At 40.7% G+C, this 19,697-nt stretch overlaps 1 protein-coding gene across 3 annotated transcripts in view; it reads left to right on the plus strand.

Moving 5' to 3' along the window:
• The first annotated feature begins 2,933 nt into the window (after positions 1-2,933).
• fbxo38 (F-box protein 38) overlaps positions 2,934-19,697 on the plus strand; it is a 33,052-nt gene continuing 16,288 nt past the window's right edge. The window contains exons 1-7 of one of the 3 annotated variants that reach the window (XM_041944310.1): positions 2,934-3,065; positions 10,799-11,021; positions 12,856-12,989; positions 16,482-16,645; positions 17,075-17,240; positions 17,426-17,701; positions 19,267-19,360. In XM_041944310.1, the coding sequence (XP_041800244.1) occupies positions 10,888-11,021; positions 12,856-12,989; positions 16,482-16,645; positions 17,075-17,240; positions 17,426-17,701; positions 19,267-19,360 (968 nt within the window). In that variant the 5' untranslated portion in view covers positions 2,934-3,065; positions 10,799-10,887. Of the gene's footprint in view, positions 3,066-10,798; positions 11,022-12,855; positions 12,990-14,668; positions 14,765-15,132; positions 15,262-16,481; positions 16,646-17,074; positions 17,241-17,425; positions 17,702-19,266; positions 19,361-19,697 lie in introns of those variants that run through there. The other 2 variants (XM_041944312.1, XM_041944313.1) reach the window with 2 other exon arrangements.

A 19,697-nucleotide genomic window follows, 5' to 3' on the forward strand; every position in this document is an offset into this window, starting at 1 on the left:
CTGACAATTTGTTGTTGAAGTGGACACATCCGATGTAGGAATGGCAGCCGTCCTGTCCCAGCACTCGGCCACTGACCAGTTATCTCCTGCTGAAAGGAACCACGACATGTTGACTCCAAGTTGAAGAAAGTGGTTACTTCGTTAGCATTATGGTTACTTCGGAAGCAACTGATGACCAACTATTGCATCAATATAAGGAGGCATGGAGATCCTGCAAGAAGGGTGGTGCAGATGTGTTGGGAGAAGGACAGAAAGTAAAGAAAGTTTTGGCTGGACAGGAGATCAAGTAGCACAAGATGTTGTAATATATGAAAAGAAAATATGAAAATCAAATTTCAAAAGGCAACTAGATTTGCTTGTGGTTCTAGAAGACGTTTCGTCTCTCACCCAAGTTCAGTTAGAACTGAAGAAGCCCCTTGGATTACTCAGACTTAAGCAAAGTAATAAAAATGCTGTTTTAACCAGTGAATACTATAGTTGCAGGGACCATAAATATAATGACAGTATTCAGATTTTTACAGATGGATCAAAGGATCCTTAAACAAATGCATCAGGGTCTGCAGTTGCTGTGGCCACTTACCAGGTGCGTTTTAAAAAGAGAGCATCAAACTGTTTGGATGTATATACTGTTCAATTGTATGCTATGCTGACAGCATTAGAATGGAATGAACAGGTTAACTGCAGTAATCAATTAATATGTAGTGATTCTGCAACAGCCTTTACAAGCATTAAGTCAGGTTCAGCCAGAAGGCATCAGGATTTGCTGTATGAAATCTTGAGTGCCAATAGTTAGACAGGGGGAAAATGTGACATTCATGTGGGTCCCAGCACATCCAGGTGTCCTGAGAAATGTGTGAGCAGACAAAATGGCAAAAGAAGCAGTCAAAAAAGGAATACAGTATTAAGTTATCAAAATTAGAGGGTAAAGGCATAGTGTGGAGAAAGACGACTCAACAGTGGCAAACGCATTGGGATAATGCAATTAAAGAGAGACATTTACATTCAATCCAAAACAGTGTGGGTATATCAAGAAGCAGAGGAAATAAGAGGAAAGAGCAGGGTTAATTTAAACACAAGATACATGTGCTCAAAAAGAGGATTCATTCTCAGTGAAGAACCTTGGAGCTCTAATCTGGCTCTATACCTGCCAAAGAGCAGTGATTCCTAACACATCTCTGGGGGTCATCAGGTGGAAACCTCCCTTCAACAGTGTTTCGCCTACTTAGTCCCACTACACCTCCAGGAGGCTAGGCAGTGAACTCCGGCGTCCCAGAGTCACCCCCCCTAGCGCCAGTTCACACTGCTCCTACACAATCCAAACAGCACCGCCACGTTCAACTGACCCAGAGATGCTCCAGGTAGTGGCCAGTACCGATGCTACCATTTAACTATTGCTAATGCTAATGCTTACCGCTAAGAAGAACAGAAGAAGACAATACAGTTCCGATGCTACCATTTAGCTAATGTTACATGCTAACCGCTACCTGCTAAGAGGAACAGAAGAAGACAATAAAGCTAGATTCACCTATACTGTTAATGTTAATTGCTAGCTACCAATAGTAACTGCTAAGATACTATCATGCTCTCACCGCTTTAGCTATTGTTAGCTGCTACAATGCTACCACAGGCCTAGATGCCACATGTAACTGCCGATTGCCACACTACCATCATCTACACCTGCCTCTCACCAACTGCACCAAAAAAAAGCGGGGTGGGAATACAAACCCTGGTTCGGGTAGGGGGTAGAAAATAAAGAGGTAGAGTCAAAAGATGAAAGTAGGGATTGGATACAGACCCTTGTTCGGGTAGGGGGTGGAAAATTTAGAGGGTGCTGAAGGTGGAGGCCTAAACCACAGACTAGATTTAACAGCCTCTTCTAACATTTCCTTCAAAAAGCAACAAACCCTACCTTATCTAAACTTCCTCTTCCTGGTTCTCTTCCTATTGGCAGAGCGAGAAGATGGGGCGGGGAAAGCAGAGCAGAGGAGAGGTGTCTTGTTCAGACTTTAACCTCTTCTCCCGCCGGGTTAGGCATGCATGTCCTCTGCCCCCCCCCCCTCCCTCACTGTCCCTATTTCACCCCCCAACTACTATTATTTCTCCTGATCCATATCCACTGACTAGACCTAGCAGCCTCATCTGACATCTCCCTCACTGTCTTCCTTAAATTTTGCCCATGCACTCCCAGCTCCCTCAACAGTGAAACAGCTGACCCTGCAACAAAACCTCTACACCCCACTTCAACCGGACAGACCCTGGTCATCCCCTCTGCTCAGATTCTGTCTTTAAATCTGCATACTTAGTCTTCTTCCTTTCATAAGCTGCCTCCACTGAATTTTCCCAAGGGACTGTTAACTCAATAAAAAACACAGTCTTTTTACTCATGGACCATAAGACAATGTCCGGCCTCAGATTACTATAAACTATTTCCTGGGGCACAACTAGCTTTCCTCCCAAGTCGACCTGCATTTGCCAATCATCAGCCCCTACCAGGCAGCCACCTACCTGCCTTCTCCCTGAGGTAATATTAAGCAGGCTGAGAATTGGGCACAACAACCTTAATAGTACACTTTTCATCATCGGAAAAAAACCAGAGTGTCTTTGGAATAACTGTCATGAGGTTGAGACAGTTGAGCACATTCTTAAATAATGCAGCAAGTTACATGAAAATGACGACGCAGTTACGGAAAATAGGGCGGCTGGAGAACAACGTTGAAAGTTAACTACACTGTCGGGACAATGAACAAGGGAGGAAATGGCTGTTTCATTTTCTAAGGACGACTGGACTGGAGAGACGGCTGTAGTATCTCCCCTTAAGATGGATAAAGATGGAGAATACAACCTAAAGGTGGCAGTAATGCAACATCATGGATGCCAGCTGCCGTAAAAGCTACAAGAGGAAGAGGAAGAAGAAGAAGAAGAAGAAGAAGAAGAAGAAGAAGAAGAAGCGGTAGAGTGGTAGTAGTCGTAGTCGTGATAAAACGAAGATCTGTGTTTAGCAAATCTAGTGTATACACAGGATGGCTGAGGAGCAACATCACAGTGGACTTGAAAGAAAAATACCGGTAGGTTAGCCCATTGCTAAAGGCCTTCTTGCAGGTGATATGGATCTTGTGTGTGGTTGTTATATTGTTTACTTGTATGATTTTGTCTTTGTGTACAATGTTAGCTGCGGCTATGCTACCTAGTAAGCTACCTTAGTCGAAGACCGGATTGAACTTTAAAGCGTAAAAACATTAAACGGGTTTTAGAGATGTGGAATTATGGGGTTTCTACAGTTTTAACGTTCGTTCTCACAATCTAAAGTAACCTAACTGTCACCGGTTTGTCAGTTGGTTAACACAAATAAATAACGTTCAGTATGTTTTTGTATTTTTGTCAAAGTTTCCAACATACAGCGACATGCGATTAGTATGTACCTTGCGATCAGTAAATAGCTGTCGTCCATCAAATTCGCACATTGGTCTTGAAGAAGTAAAGAGTAACGTGAGTAGTGTTACCAAAAGGCACGCAACTACCACTGAGTAGTTCACCGGTTTTGTTTCTAAAAGTCTCGTTTACATGGACAACTGCTGTAACCATAGCCAGATACGTCTGGCAGAGGCAGTAAGGAAGCACAAGTGTAATTCATCTTTACTCATTGACGAGGACGAGGCATTATCAGAAATTTGTCGATACTGGTTCGGTTAGAATGAACTTTCAAACCTGAGAATGCTTGAAATCTTGCTTTGCTCGGTATAACATTTGGTAAAAACATTTTTCTACATATTTTTTTTCTAAATCGCTTAGTTGCAAAAGAACTATGCCTAAATATAATACAATAGATGATCGACCAGTCACTTTTTAATGCAACAGACAGAATAAAGAATGAGTCGTCAAAACCTGTGCAGCAAAGCCTGATATATCTGAGGGGTGGGCAATATGACCTAAAATTTGTGTCACTTTGTGTGTTAGTGTATATGTACAAATTACTCATGTATAAATACTTTTTTTACAGCGACGGTATTATATCAAGGTATTACAAAAACAGAAGGGATACTCCATTCAAATCAGGATTCTACCTCTTTTCACTTGATTAACATGTAAGGGAACATATCATTAGAAAGAAAAGATTATTTCAAAACAGATGTGTTTATTGGCTCCAGATTGCTCTCAAATACATTTACATATGGCATAAACAGACACACACAGCAATGTAGCACACCACAGAGGGAGGCTTTGTGTAACAACACAGCCAGCTCTGCTTGTGTTGCAGTGTGAGTAAATGGAGATAACGTTAGGTCTGGCTATGTGAGACAATGCAAAATTGAATTTCATTAACATGAAAAAACAGTTAAACACATCCAAGGTACTATCCTGGTTATTTAATTGGCTTGAAATGAAACTTAACATTCCCACAGTTTCTCTTGACTGTCTTGTAATATTAAATACTTAAGAGAAATTTTATGTCATTGTAATGGTATACATTACGGTGTTGTAACTGTTTTGTGAATTCAATTAAGAAATGGTTTAAAATAACCGTACTCTACCATTGTCATCAGTGCTGACTGGGAACAGGGTTTCTGTTATCTGGTAATTATAAATTTTTTGTAAATCTGTTGAAGTTTAACATATTTAAGTCTCTCCAGTCAAGATGACCGGTGAAAATAATTCCTGAGTAAGATGTGAAAATATACCAGCTCTACACACTGTTTTCTCCAGCTGCTTTTCTGATCTCTGCCCTCTGTCTCGCTCCTCTCCTGATTTGGTGAATTAAGGATTTATTTTAACCAAACCAGATTTGGTGGTGATTGTTGGAACAGTGTAAGGATGAACCAAAATGGTTTTGGTAAATTTTATTTTGTTTCTGTTGAGTTTGAATGAAGTATGTTTTATGATGATAAAATAACTGTTTCTGTGAAAGGAGTGTAGTGGCTGTTTCTGGTTAAACAAAAAGGATCTTAGTCATTGTCGTAGGCCACCCCCTTGGTTCAGCGATGGTCTTTCCAGTTTAACATGGATGGCTTCTTTCACTCCTCTTTCAAACTATCTGCCTTCCCTGGCCAAAATATGTACATTATTGTTCTCTAATGAGTGGGCAAGCACTTAGAATATGTGGTTACCCAAACTGGGCCTTCATCAAGACTCCGAAAAGACACAGAACTGAAAGAGTAGAAAAGGACCATAAACAGAACCCTATTGTTATACCATACATTGCGGGAGTATCTGAAAAACTCAGGATTTTCAAGCAACACCACATCCCTGTGCACGTCAAACCCAGTAACACCTTGAGGCAGAAACTTGTCCACCCTAAGGACAAAACACCCAGGCACGAACAGAGCAATGTGGTGTATGCAGTGCAATTCAGTGAGGACTGCACAGACTTATAATTTGGAGAAACAAAACAGCCGCTCCACAAACGCATGGCACAGCACAGAAGAGCCAGCACCTCAGGTCAAGACTCAGCAGTCCACCTACATCTGAAGGACAAGGGTTACTCATTTGGTCCAATAATGTATATATTTTGGCCAGGGAAGAAACGTGATTTGAAAGGTATGAATGAGATGAGTAATAGTAGCAGTTAGTTCTCAGAAATATGCATAATGTAGTTATGAAGAAAAGGAGATTGATAACCAGGAAGACCCTATATTGCATGACCATTGTATTCTAAATATGTTCACAGACAGAAGCAGCTTTGTAACTGGGATACTAGTATACATGTAATGTTTCTCCGTGCTTTCCATATGTCTTAAATGCAGCCTCCTTGTTTCTTTCACTTGCGTCTTTTCCTTGCATCTTAATGAACAAGTGTGAAACAATGCTTTGTGTCCTCTATTGTGTCATCTTAAGCAATGTTAGTTTCAGATGTTAATGGCACAGCTCTATCAGTCAGTCTGCAGGCATTACCAGTGCTGTAGCACCTTTGCTACCTTGGACTTGCACAGGTAGTAATAATCATAATAATAATAATTAACTTTAATTAACTTTTAATTATAGCACAAAACTAAGATCTTGAGGGAGGATGTTCCAGAGTTAGGGAGCATAATTAAATTAAACCGGCCTCTCCGTGCCTTTTAGTTCTGGCCTCTGGAAATCAAGAGGTTTGAGTTAGTGGATCCAAGCGACCAATAAAATAATCTTAAAATTAATTCTGTGACAAACAGGCAACCAATGTTTTTAGGATTTAGATGTTCAGACAGTTTTTCTGTCTCAGCTTTTATGCCAATAGCATCAATCTCAGTTTAGAAGTGATTTAGCTGTAAGAAGTTCTGAGTCATCAACAAGCTGATGTCTGAGATACTTGCAATTAAGCTGTTAATAGAACGGCAGTCATTTGAGCTTACAGACATATATAGTTGGATATTGTATGTATAATTATGGAAGTTGATGTTATGATTTCTAGTATTATTGCCAAGTGATACCATACAACAACATACTAGAGCTGTTTCTGTACTATGCTGGGCCCCAAAAGCAGACTGGAAACACATTGTTGTCACTGAGGAAATCATTCGGCTGTTTAAAGTCTTACTCAGAATAGGTAAGTTGGAGATTGGTCTGTCATCTGTAACTGCAGACCAATCTAAAAAAAATTTTAAGCAGTGGTTTAATTAGAGCATTTTTAAAAACTGTTGGAAAGGTGCCTGTGAGCAGTGAGTGATTAATTATTGGTAAAACCACCTCTGCATGACAGTTAAAACCCAATTTTAAAAAAGTAGTGGGAATGGGCTCAAGAGCACAGGTAATGATGATGATGATAATAATAATAATACCTTTATTTGAATGGAACTTTTCATACAAAAGGAAATGTAGCACAAAGGACTTTACAATCAAAGATAAGGAAAATAAAGAAGAACCCACCCACCCCGTCCACACACACACCCAACCCACACAAGAGCACACAAACTGACACAGTCAACACTCCCGTTACATCATGATGAACTAAGTACTGAGGAAACGCCATCAGACTTTTCATTTCTCATTCGCTGGTCATAACATGAACTGTGACTGTAATGTAACCTTAGTTCTGGCAGCTTGTGAAGCCCACCCATATGTGGTTATTGAGATGCATTCTGCCTCTTTTTAGGCTTTGTGCTGCTTTAGCTTTTGTCTCTTGGTACAGAGCGGCTGATATTACTTTGTAAAATCTTAGACCGTATATTCACAGATGAATCTTGTTATTTCTTCAGCTCTTGGGTGGAAGGGCTCCAAATGCTTCTTTCAGGCTTCTTTGTTCTGACTGAAGCTTTTTCTCACAGGATATTGTTGTTATGATATGAGCTTCCAGTTGACCGTTGTCTAGCAGTATTTGCAACTTGTATTGCATTTGACAGTTTCCTTTTTGCCATTGTCAATTCTTGAAATTGGAAAACTGAAATTCTGCCACACGTCAGCTCTAAAAGTTGATGGAGCATTATGCAGCCTAACTATATCTCACATTAAATTAAACGTTCTATGCGACGCACAGGGATTTTCAACATCATGAAATGACTTCAGTAGAAAATAGAATAGATATCAGACTCTGCTGCAATCACTCCAACATCCCAGTTAGACCAGCTGGACTGAATACCAGGATGGAGGTGGTGTGACTGCCCCAGGAAGAGGAAACAGAGCTAAGATAAGGGATAAGAGCTAAACTATTGGCAGCTTGTAAAGCTATTTTACTACCCAACCTACGCCTGGCTAATGTCCAGTCGCAGGAAAATAAAATGGATGAAATAAGGCTCACTCAGCAACGAGACATAAGAGATTCTTGTGTCCACATTTTTACATAGATCCGGCTCCATCACAACATTCCTGAACAAGCTCCTACACCTGACGATTGTGTTCCATGCTATCGGAATGTATGACACTGATGATGCTTGGACAACCACATCAGTCTTTAGGAACACACAATAAGCAAATGTGTGTATGATGTAGTGATTATAAAAACAATAAAATCATTCGCCAACCTGAAAGCCTGGATGAATGGAGAGGTTAAGACTCTGTCCATCACTAAAAAAGCTGCCTGTTAGTCAGGTGACAAGGAGACAGTGCACAGTCACAGTGAGACTGAAAGCTGGTGTCAAGGAAGTGGAGACAGCAGAGGAGACTTCAAAAAGACCTCAGCAACACTGAAGATTGTGCCATGTGATCTAGACCATCACAGGTTACAAAAGCAGGAGTGCCCCATCACGTGTGAGGCCATGTTGCTGGATAAGATGAACATATTTTTTGCCCACTTTGACCTCCTCGACAAACAGTCAGCTGTCAAGTCTATTCTGCTTCCAGAAGTGTGGCCACTGTCAGTGGCCTGATGAGAGTGAATGTTTGTGAAGCCTGTAACACCCCTGGCTGCGTACTAAGTGTGTGTGTGTGTGTGTGTGTGTGTGTGTGTGTGTGTGTGTGTGTGTGTGTGTACATATAACTACTGACAACATTTTTGCCAAATTTCAAATAAAAATATTGTCATTTAGAGCAGAAAATGACAAATGTTCAAAATAACAAAAAAGATTGAGCTTTTTCAGACCTCAAATTCTGCAAAGAAAACAAGTTCATATTAATTTTTAAACAACACAATACTAATGTTTAAACTTTTAAAAGTAAAAGTATTTAACTTTACTTTATGTTTGGTGGAATAACCCTGTTTTTCAATCACAACTTTCAACTTTTATTGGATGTACATTGACAGTGCGCAAATGCCCAAAGGGATTACATTGTAGCCCGTTTCATGGCTGCCCTTCTGCAGCGCTCTCAATCAATACTGAATAAGCATAAAAATGTCTCCATTAATTACTTGGAAACAAGAACATGGGAAAATAGGGTAGTTAATCAAATAATAAGTGAAGGAAATTCCTCCTGTTTGTCTGGGAAATTGAAATCTTCCAGGATGCATGCACAAGCTGGAAACTCATCACTTTCATGGATTGAAAAGTCTAATGTTGGTTAAGCCAAAATGAGTGCATAACTCAACAACGTGATAAACAACCTTATTTGTTTATTTTGTAATGTTTAGGTATGTAGATCTTTTGTAAGACATAGTTATGCTGCACAGGAAAAAGTAAATGGGAGCAGGTGGGAAGGAGTCATATTCTGTATCTATAAATAGATATGCAGTTGATGAATAATATTATTCAAAACACTTTATTTTGAACATAATGCTAGTCATTCTGTCTGTTATTATTATACATGACATTGTTAAAAATGGATCAATTGCTGATTTAATCTTTTCTCCTTAGTTCTAGTGAGGCTATACAGAATGGGACCATTGTATATTTAGAACTGATGATCATGCATTGGCTGCAAAAATGTGTCTGTCTGGAATTTATCTTTGTTTGGACATCAGGGCTCGGTGGGGTGATGTGATGTTGTTCCATTTGTGTTGTTGGATTGACACTGAATGCAGTTATGCAGCTGTACCCTCAAGGTCAATTTAACAGCAGCATCATATTTCACCAGAGTGAATTTTAACTGACTAACTTCATGCTTTTACCTAGCTACAAGTGTAAAGCAGTTTGCCGTCTCGACTACAACTCGACTACAGTCTCCTAGTGGGGACTAGGAGACCCATGTCAAGGGATCGTCCTCAGAATCAGGCAGTGTTCATACTGTGTTCATAATTTCTGTGTTCTCCTCGGCCGAGCATCAATAAACCTTCCAGCATTAAGACATCGAAGTCTCCAGACAGCTTTCCTTAGGGGGCATGAGTAACCAAAATCTTTCACAACTAGTACTTTGACTTGAGTAAAATTTCTTTAACATAGCTGTACTTTTACTTGAGTATAATTTTCTAGTACTCTTATATCTCATTGTATAAGTAATCTGAAAAGGATAGCAAGAACATGAAATGAGAGTCATTGCATTGCCCAAGACTACCACCGTTTGTCTGGAATTGGGACAGGATAGAATTATTGTTATTTATTGATTTATTTATATTTTTTTTTACTCAGTCATGGGATCAGAATAGGACATGAGTATTTCTGTGAAAGTGGGATAAGACCGTGTCACCCTCTTGCACTCACCCCAATTTTAGGAGGTCTTTTGAGAAACTGTTTCTCCCACACATCAAAAACAAAATCCAAGCCAGCCTCACCCTCACCAGATGGCATTCAGAACCAAGACATCTCTTGTTCCCACTGTCATCGGACAGATTTCATTTAATGATGAGAATTCGTATTGGGAGGTGATCAACAATCTTGCAGAGTGGTGCACAGGGAACATCTACTGCTCAACATGACCAAAACCATGGAGCTGAGCATTGATTTTAGAAAAACAGAGGTGAAGATGCACATCCCTGCTTAGGTCAATAGGGCTGAGGTTTAGCAGAATGGTTTTAAGTTTCTGGGAATCAGCATCACAAAGCACCTGTCAGGGTTATCATCGTGCATCTCTACCCTGCTTTAAATAGGTCAAAAATGGCTGTATTTTTGAAGAATTTTGTGAAATTTGTGATTGAACCTTGAACTCTGATGATGCATGTTATACATGGAAATCACAGATCATAACTAGAAAGCCTTTCTAGTGAATGCTGAAAGTTGTTTACTGTTGTTTTGTACTTTAAAGGTGAAACAGACACTAATACAGTCTAAAAGTTCAGAGTACTGTGGCATGACGTCTAGGCTGGTTGTGTTATTGGGTTACTGGGTTATTTGTTCCACTATCAAACTGCATGTTGTTATGATATGGTTTTCTTCCTCTGGGTAGCCTTCTAACGCCTCACTACCAGATCAATTTCCAGGTGACCATAGGAGTGAGGAGACATGAAATAAGGCAAATGAGAAGCACCCCATATCTTTCCTCTTATCTTCCATTAACTTGCCCTCCTTTGTCATGTGCTGTTCAGAACTGAGGTTCATGCTCGACAAATAGAGTCTCCAGGCTGCAGGAGGGAGGAACTTTGTCTTTATAAGCCTGAGCAGTGACGCAGAAGTGATGGGTCCTAGGAGGAAGGCCTCTAAACTCCAGCCTGTAGGGAGCAGCGGTGGAGAGGAACTGGTCCTGAGACCCAGTGAGCCCAAAGACTACATCAATGAGCTGTCCCATGAAGTCCTCTGTCATATTTTCAGGTACACTGCCCTCCAGTTATACTGCTCTGCTGTTTACTTTACAATATATTGTAGATATTTTAAACATACAGTACAGGCCAAAAGTTTGGACACACCTTCTCATTCAATGCGTTTTCTTTATTTTCATGACTATTTTCATTGTAGATTCTCACTGAAGGCATCAAAACTATGAATGAACCATGCAGAGTTATGTGCTTAACAAAAAAAGGTGAAATAACTGAAAACATGTTTTCAAAATAGCCACCCTTTGCTCTGATCACTGCTTTGCACACTCTTGGCATTCTCTCGATGAGCTTCAAGAGGTCGTCACCTGAAATGGTTTTCCAACAGTCTTGAAGGAGTTCCCAGAGGTCTTCAGCACTTGCTGGCTGCTTTGCCTTCACTCTGCGGTCCAGCTCACCCCAAACCATCTCGATTGGGTTCAGGTCCGGTGACTGTGAAGGCCAGGCCATCTGCCACAGCACTCCATCACTCTCCTTCTTGGTCAAATAGCCCTTACACAGCCTGAAGGTGTGTTTGAGGTCATTGTCCTGTTGGAAAATACATGATCATCCACCTAAACGCAAACTAGATGGGATGGCATGTTGCTGCATGATGCTGTGGTAGCCATGTGGGTTCAGTGTGCCTTCAATTTTGAATAAATCCCCAACAGTGTCACCAGCAAAACACCTGCACACCATCACACCTCCTCCGCCATGCTTCACAGTGAGAACCAGGCATGTGGAATCCATCAGTTCACCTTTTCTGTGTCTCACAAAGACACAGCAGTTGGAACCAAAGATCTCAAATTTGGACTCATCAGACCAAAGCACAGATTTCCACTGGTCTGATGTCCATTCCTTGTGTTTCTTGGCCCAAACAAATCTCTTCTGCTTGTTGCCTCTCCTTGGCAGTGGTTTCCTAGCAGCTATTTGACCATGAAGGCCTGATTCGCACAGTCTCCTCTTAAAAGTTGTTCTAGAGATGGGTCTGCTGCTCGAACTCTGTGTGGCATTCATCTGGTCTCTGATCTGAGCTGCTGTTGACTTGCGATTTCTGAGGCTGGTGACTCAGATGAACTTATCCTTAGAAGCAGATGTGACTCTTGGTCTTCCTTTCGTTTTCGTTGTAGCGCTTGATGGTTTTTGCGACTTTTCCGGACTGACTGACCTTCATTACTTAAAGTAATGATGGCCACTTGTTTTCTTTAGTTAGCTGATTGGTTCTTGCCATAATATGAATTTGAACAGTTGTCCAATAGGGCTGTTGGCTGTGTAATAACCTGACTTCTGCACAACACAACTGATGGTCCCAACCCCATTGATAAAGCAAGAAATTCCACTAATTAGCCCTGATAAGGCGCACCTGTGAAGTGAAAACCATTTCATGTGACGACCTCTTGAAGCTCATTGAGAGAATGTCAAGAGTGTGCAAAGCAGTAATCAGAGCAAAGGGTGGCTATTTTGAAGAAACTAGAATAGAAAACATGTTTTCAGTTATTTCACCTTTTTTTGTTAAGTACATAACTCTGCATGTAGTTTTGATGCCTTCAGTGAGAATATACAATGTAAATGGTCAGGAAAATGAAGAAAACGCATTGAATGAGAAGGTGTATCCAAACTTTTGTCCTGCACTGTTTGTCTGTATGTATTTTTCTATCTATGTATGTATGTACTGTATGTATGTATGCACGCACACACGCATGCTCACACACACATACATATATATGTATGTATGTATTCATGTATGTATACATGTCACCATATTATCCGTTGACTTCACAGAAATTAGAGTGACATATAAGCCTGAAGTGCGAACGTTTGAAAGTTGTGTGAAACATTGTTTTGTTTTGTAGGTACCTTCCCATGAAGGACATAATGTGCATGGAGTGTTTGTCCAGAAAGCTTCGAGAAGCTGTAACTCTGTACCTGCGAGTGGTCAAGGTTGTGGATCTTTGTGCTGGTCGTTGGTGGGAGTATATGCCTTCAGGTGAGACCTCATAGCACAACCACAGCATCTCTGCCAAAGAAATAAGAGCACGTTTAGTGCAACAGTACAACTGCTTAGATTTATTTTGAAAGAAATGTCGTTTGTAAGTTCCATCATATGATGATGTTAAGATGAAAAAGTGGTTTTCAATCTGTCGTGAAAGATGGCACTGACTCTACTACCCTGACACCAGTGAAGAGTTAATTATGCCATTGTGAGCCCAGAACAGAGAAGAGCTTTGATGGAGATAATGGTCATGCTGTAATGTAGGATTTGAACGTAGGTGGAAAACTTGGGTAGGTTGAATTCAAGGTTTGGAGCAGCAAGCTGCAGAGGTCAGATGGCAGATGGTGAGGAAGGTGTTGCATTGGTACAGCAGGGTGACAGTGTTGTGGTAATCTAATAAGCAGGGGTGCACATAGCTTTTTTTAGTCCTTAGTACTCAGGTGAGTACTATGAGGTGATGTTTGGCACTCACTCCATACGTAGCATGGTCTTAATAAACACTCATCTTCACTGTCCTCAATGTGTCCCTCACCATCCTCTGCTTCAGCGTCTTGCACAAGACAATTTAACCATCTTGCTTATGCTGGAGGAACAATCTGGATTGTTTGTCTTGCTTGTATTTGGACCAAGTCATACACAGAGGATGCTGCCATGTATTTTCCTGCTTCTCTCACAGTCTGTCAAGTTGCAAGGGGGCCTCGTATTTCTGAAGAGAGGTCCACATCATTGTATTGTCAAAATGATGTAAGTCACCCCCAAAAAAGATCACACGACACGAGGACGTCATATATTTCAAATTCCTGAATAAATTTGTCTTGTCTTGCCCTGTCAGCATCAGCGTTAGAGACAGTGTGTGTCCTGTGGCCTTGCCACCAAGCAAAAGTGTGAACTGCCAAATGGCCACCATGAGTTCATCTCGTTATGTTCATGATTCAATTACATTCTCCAATGGTCAACAAGACCAAGACAGAACAGTGAATGTAGGCCAAAAATATTGACAGAACAGGATTATTTTAGCCGTGCATGCGTCTTATCGAGCAGACAGTCTATGAGGTGGATGGGTGAAAGAAAGAAAACAGCATAGGACGGTAAATAAATTGAAAAAAAAATATATAAATAAAAGATGTACATTACTGCTAATACAAATTTGTCAAATTTTCCTTCTAAAGCCTATTGGATTTGGTTTTCAAAACGTTAACCAGTTGACCAAAAAACACTAAAAGCACTGTTTGCTGATATGCTGCAGGTCACTGTTATCACTTGTAGCCAGTTGCATTTTAATGATGGGCAAGAGTCTTGATATTTCCGACAGTGTCTTATGCCTCTATGCAAATTGCAAATTTCTCTCTGGAGATGAATAAAGTATCTATCTATCTATTTATCTATCTAGAGCCACTGATACTGTCAAACTTCCCCAGTTTCAAAAAAGAGATTCCACTCTCTTCACACAACTTCTTCAGCATGGCAGTAGTATTTGCTCAGATTTTTTGTACATAAAACTGCAGTACCTTGACAACGGAGCGATGTAAATGTTTCACAGTAAGGAACCTTGCGATGAGCTGATTTCGTGCAGTTCTCACCGGTGCACTAGTTTTGGTAAAATGCTGTACTACATCTTAACGTTGACAGCAGCTCTGTCTGTCCACATGGCGACCAACTTTGTCGTCCAGTCATCCAAGCCTGCATCATGGAAGAGCTTCACAAGTCCATCCATGAGGGCCTGTGCAGCTCAGTCAGCACCCAATTCAATCAGTCCAAGGAAGTCCAAGGTAAACTCTCCGTTGTTGGACGCAGACACATTGCAAACAATTTCATGCATGCATGGTGCACAACAGCGCTTTTTGAAACATTGAAGTGATCATGTATCTATGTGCCAGTTTTGTGCACCCCTGCTAATAAGAGAAACAGGCACTGGTGAGTGTTTTCAAACCAGTGTACCATGTACGTATATCAGCTCACTTCACAGGTGTTCTTTTTGGTTCTTCAGTGCAAAGCTGGGATGCCTGTGCCCTTTGTGAATGGCACCATACCACCCTGATTGCACAGTTGGGACACTGTGAAATGTAAATATAATATAATGCAACAATTTGACTCTGTTTTGAACATTGCACTCAACGTGCTTGCAAATATGAAAGATCAATAATCAGAGTTAGTGACACTGATCGACTAGCTAACTAACAGGTCACTTGCTAACAGGTGATAGTATCAAGACTGGATATGAAAGGGGCATCCTGAAAAGGCTCAGTCCTTCACAAGCAAGGATATGGTGAGTTTCATCCTGTTGTGAAAAACTGCATGGGCAAATAGCCAACAATTTGAGAACACCATTTCTCAATGCTCAATTGCAAAGAATTTAGGGATTTCACTATCTATAATCCATAGTGATAATTAAAAGTTTAAAATCTCTGCACCAAAGGGACATGGCCGAAAACCAACAGTGAATGCCTGTGACCTTTGATCCCTCAGGTGGCATTGCATTCAAACCTGACATGATTGCATAAAAGATCTTACTACATGGGCTTGGGAACAGTTAAGAAAACCATTGTCAGCAAACACAGGTTGTCGCTGCATCTACAAATGCAAATTAAGACTCCACCAGGCAGTGAAAGCCATATATCAACAACATCCACAGCTGACTCCCTGGGCCCGAGCTCATCTGAGATCAACACAAATTGGAAAAGTGTGCTGTAGTCTGACAAGTGCACATTTTAGATTGCTTTTAGAATCATGTGGTATGTCATGTCCTCCAGACTAAAGAGGAAAAGGACCATCTAGATTGTTAGCAGCGCAAAAATTTAAAACCCGGCATTTGTGATGGTATGGGGTGTCTGTGAGGCACCATTAATGCTGAAAGCTGCAGTTTTGAAAAAATACGCTGCCATTCAGATTTTTATTTCAGCAAGAGAATACCAAGCCACATTCTGTGTTACAACAGCATGGCTGTGTAATAAATGAGTGAGGGCACTAGACTGGCCTACCTGCAATCCGGTCCTGTCTACCATTGAGAAATTGTGGCCCATTATGAAGCACAAAATAGGACAATGGAGACCCCAGACTATTGAGCAACTGAAGTCATATATCAACCGAGAATGGGAAAGAGTTTCACATTCAGAACTTCTAATATTAGTGTCCTCCGTCCACTAAATGCTGAGCGTTGTTAAAAGAAAACGTGGTGTAACACAGTGATGAATATGTCCTGGACCCAACCTTTGTGGAATGTTTTCTTGGTGTCAAATTCAGAATGGGGAAAAAAACATTTTTTCAGTTTTAAAATTAAATATCTTGTCTTTGTACAATAATAAATTGAATAAAGATTTGAAAATCATTGCGTTCTGCTTTATTATTATTACATGTAATGTTCCAACTTTTTGGAATCACAGTTGTAATGCATTGCATTGAGAAATCGTCAGCTGTTTCAGCAGTTAATATTGCTGTTTTTGCACATATTGAGAAAAGGGTCTAACCATGTTCTGTTTTCTGGTTTAGGTTTTACAGACAGCAGCTTTCTTTTCCTTTTGAAGAAGATGCCGGATCTAGAGCAGCTATATGGCCTCCACCCTCGATACCTGGAGAGGAGACGAGTCAGAGGCTACGAGGCTTTCAGTATACCTGGAGTCCTGGAGGCATTGCAAGCCTGTCCCAATCTGCTGGTCAGTATGTAGCATGAAAATGATATCCTGTTTCAGAGATGTACACTTACACATCACATTGAGCCAAAAACATAAGCGTAACTGCACCAAGTGATTCCACTGATTGGTTTCTCCTCCCTGGTTGTTGGTGTTTTAATCAGTGAAATGACCTTCTGTAGTGTTTGATTGTATGAGTATTCTTGGTTTTCTGCAGCACACAGGTCTGTCCTTGCCCTACAGGCTTGTGATAATTTTCTACTCTGTAGAGGGTCAGTTTTGCTCTAGGGTGTAGAGAGAAGCTGATAAAAGTTGAGTATACCTTCAGTATGGATGGAGATGAAAAGTGAGCTATTGCCATTACAGCTAGGCAAACTCTATCCACTGAGAAAACTACAAGAATCAAAAAAGCTACTGAGTGAAGATTTTTAACTTCATTTGACCTAATGTCAGGGTGTGGAGACATCCCATTTGGAGCTGGTGGAAGCCATATGGAACTACATGCCTCAGGTTCACATACTGGGAAAGTTCCGCAACCGTAATGGGGCTTTTCCCATTCCAGCTGAGAACAAACTGACCATCCCCATAACTGCAAAGATCCAAACTCTTCATCTAGTGGGTAAGTAGGACATGAAAACAGTTTCTGCTACTGCCTCTACAACACAGCTAAAATACAATGGAGTAAACTACTCAGAAATACTGGATGTAAGTCAGCTTCATCCCTGTTAGTGCATGTGTTTGTGATGGATGCACAGGCCTGAAGAGTGTTCCTGTTGTTTACATAACAGTGTTTGTTTGTTATAGGTGTGAATGTCCCAGAGATCCCCTGTGTGTCCATGCTGCGCCACCTCTACCTGAAGTGGGTCCGTCTCACCAAACCACAGCCATTTAAGGACTTTCTGTGTGTGAGCCTGAGAACCTTTGTCATGCGGAACTGTGCAGGGCCAACCAACTCCCTCAAATATGTTCCCCTAGTTACTGGTCTCGCATCAGCCCGGAACCTGGAGCAACTGGAGTTGGTAAGAGTTCCCTTCCTGGGAGGGCTGATCCAACATGTGGTGGAGGACAGCTGGAGGTCAGGTGAGGAGAGCATGTTTATATACAACCTTACGTGTTGGTTTTACTGTAGTGATATGTTTTTCATTCATTGAAGCAATTCAGTGACTTGTTATCAGGCTGTGCATATTCAGAAAATACTAGTTAGTAGCAGTAATTCATTGCTTGCTTTGCTTTTGTCATGGTATTTGTTTAGTTTACATGTCTGTTAGCTCTGTTCCCATGCAAGCTTGATCAGATTACTGCTGAAAGTGAGAACAATCTGGTCCCTGAAGTGCATGTTAACAGACTGCATTTGAACATCTACATTGCATTCATCTTTGTGGCCCAGAATTTGTTCACAGTAATAGTTCATATCCTACTTATGAAATTATAACATATTAATGTATAATGAACAGGTTCCTATGGAGAAATCAACCCTGCTTTGCATCGGGCTTCTATGTCATCCTGTTGGGGTTTATATCTCCGTAGCAACCTGCTCACTGTACATTATCCCGCTTAGAACACGGCTTACTACTAAAGCATTCAATAAAGTGACACAAAATAGTGATTAAAACATATTTTATTGATTTTAAATGAGCCTACTCTCTTCTGTCACCGCTCTCACTGTGCAGCAGCTCTGAATGTAAACACGCACGTTGCCTAGCAACCGCATCTCACTGTGCGCAGACCAGCAAGCAGGATAATTTATTTTTTTACAGTTATTCAGTGTACTCATGTCAAATGTGGAGAAGTGACGGGATATCCCAGACCTGAGAGAGACGTAGCTGGAGACAGAGTTTGGTTTCTATTATTTTGTTCTGATGGATAAAAGTCCCGCAGCAGCTGATTTCTGCGTTCAGCTTCATACATTAAAAAAAATCTGTCTCCAGTTTTGTCTCCACTAAGCAGTCTATTGGCATGGTGATCGCACATGCTGTGTTTTTCTTGCTGTTTTTTTGTGTCTATCTGCTTCAGTCTGGTCACTCTCTGTGTCCTCAAGTCGCTTGTGGCTTAATATTGCTTCTCCTGTCAGTCCAGCGTTGTTCTTTACTTTTCCTTTTTTTTCTTTGCTGGGGACATGTCATTCTCCAGCCACACATCAGCCACACGACAAGTCCTCTCCAAACAAATTAAAAGTAATATCTCTGCAAAATTCTCCTTATTTTGCCCCTCAAATCAGCTGGCAATTTGTAATTGCGTCTGGTACATAAACGGATTGCCTCTTTAGTCTATGACTGTTAGGAATTCCTGAGCAGGCGGCCGTCTATCGAGAAATAAACACTGCTGAATTTTGGTGATTAATCAATCAGAACTGAGTATTTAAGAGTGCCATAGTCTAAACAGAATATATTCCCTAGGATTGTGTATAATTTGTATCATATGTTGTGTGCCCTATTTGTATTCCACATTTTCTTCAGGTTCACCATGCTCTCTTTTTTTGTTCTATCATTAAAAATGAGGAGTGTTTTCCATGGTCATTTGTATTTGGTCACAGATGATTTGCATCCTCTTAATACCAAAATGCTGGTAAATGCATTCAAACCCCTTCAATTTAATGTTAATAAATTGTGTTTGTTCTCTGTAATGCTATGTATGTTTACCTCCAGGAGGATTTCGGAACCTCCACACCATTGTGTTTGGAGCCTGTAAGAATGCTCTGGAAGTGGACTTGGGCTACCTCATCATCACTGCTGCTCGCAGGTGCTCAGCTAGTCATCAGTTCCTTAAACTGTCTTTGAGAGATACACTTGCTGCTTCAGCAACATCTGTATTTTAGAACATTATACAGCAAAGTTAACAAACCACTCTGTCCCTTTGATTGTCTGTTGGAATGTCGTATTTTTATTGCCAGCTGTGTTAAGATAAGATACTTTATTAATCCCCAGCTGGGGAAATTTGGTTGTTATAAGCAGCAGGTAATGGCAGTTGCAAAAAAATAGCAATAGAAATAGAGCAATAAAAGATACAAAATACAAAATAAAAGCAGACGATAAATATGTACAGTTATACTAAGGGCTTATGGGCTTATGTCAGAAAA

The sequence above is a fragment of the Chelmon rostratus genome, chromosome 9 (assembly GCF_017976325.1).
Source record: "Chelmon rostratus isolate fCheRos1 chromosome 9, fCheRos1.pri, whole genome shotgun sequence".
NCBI classification, from domain to species: domain Eukaryota; kingdom Metazoa; phylum Chordata; class Actinopteri; order Chaetodontiformes; family Chaetodontidae; genus Chelmon; species Chelmon rostratus.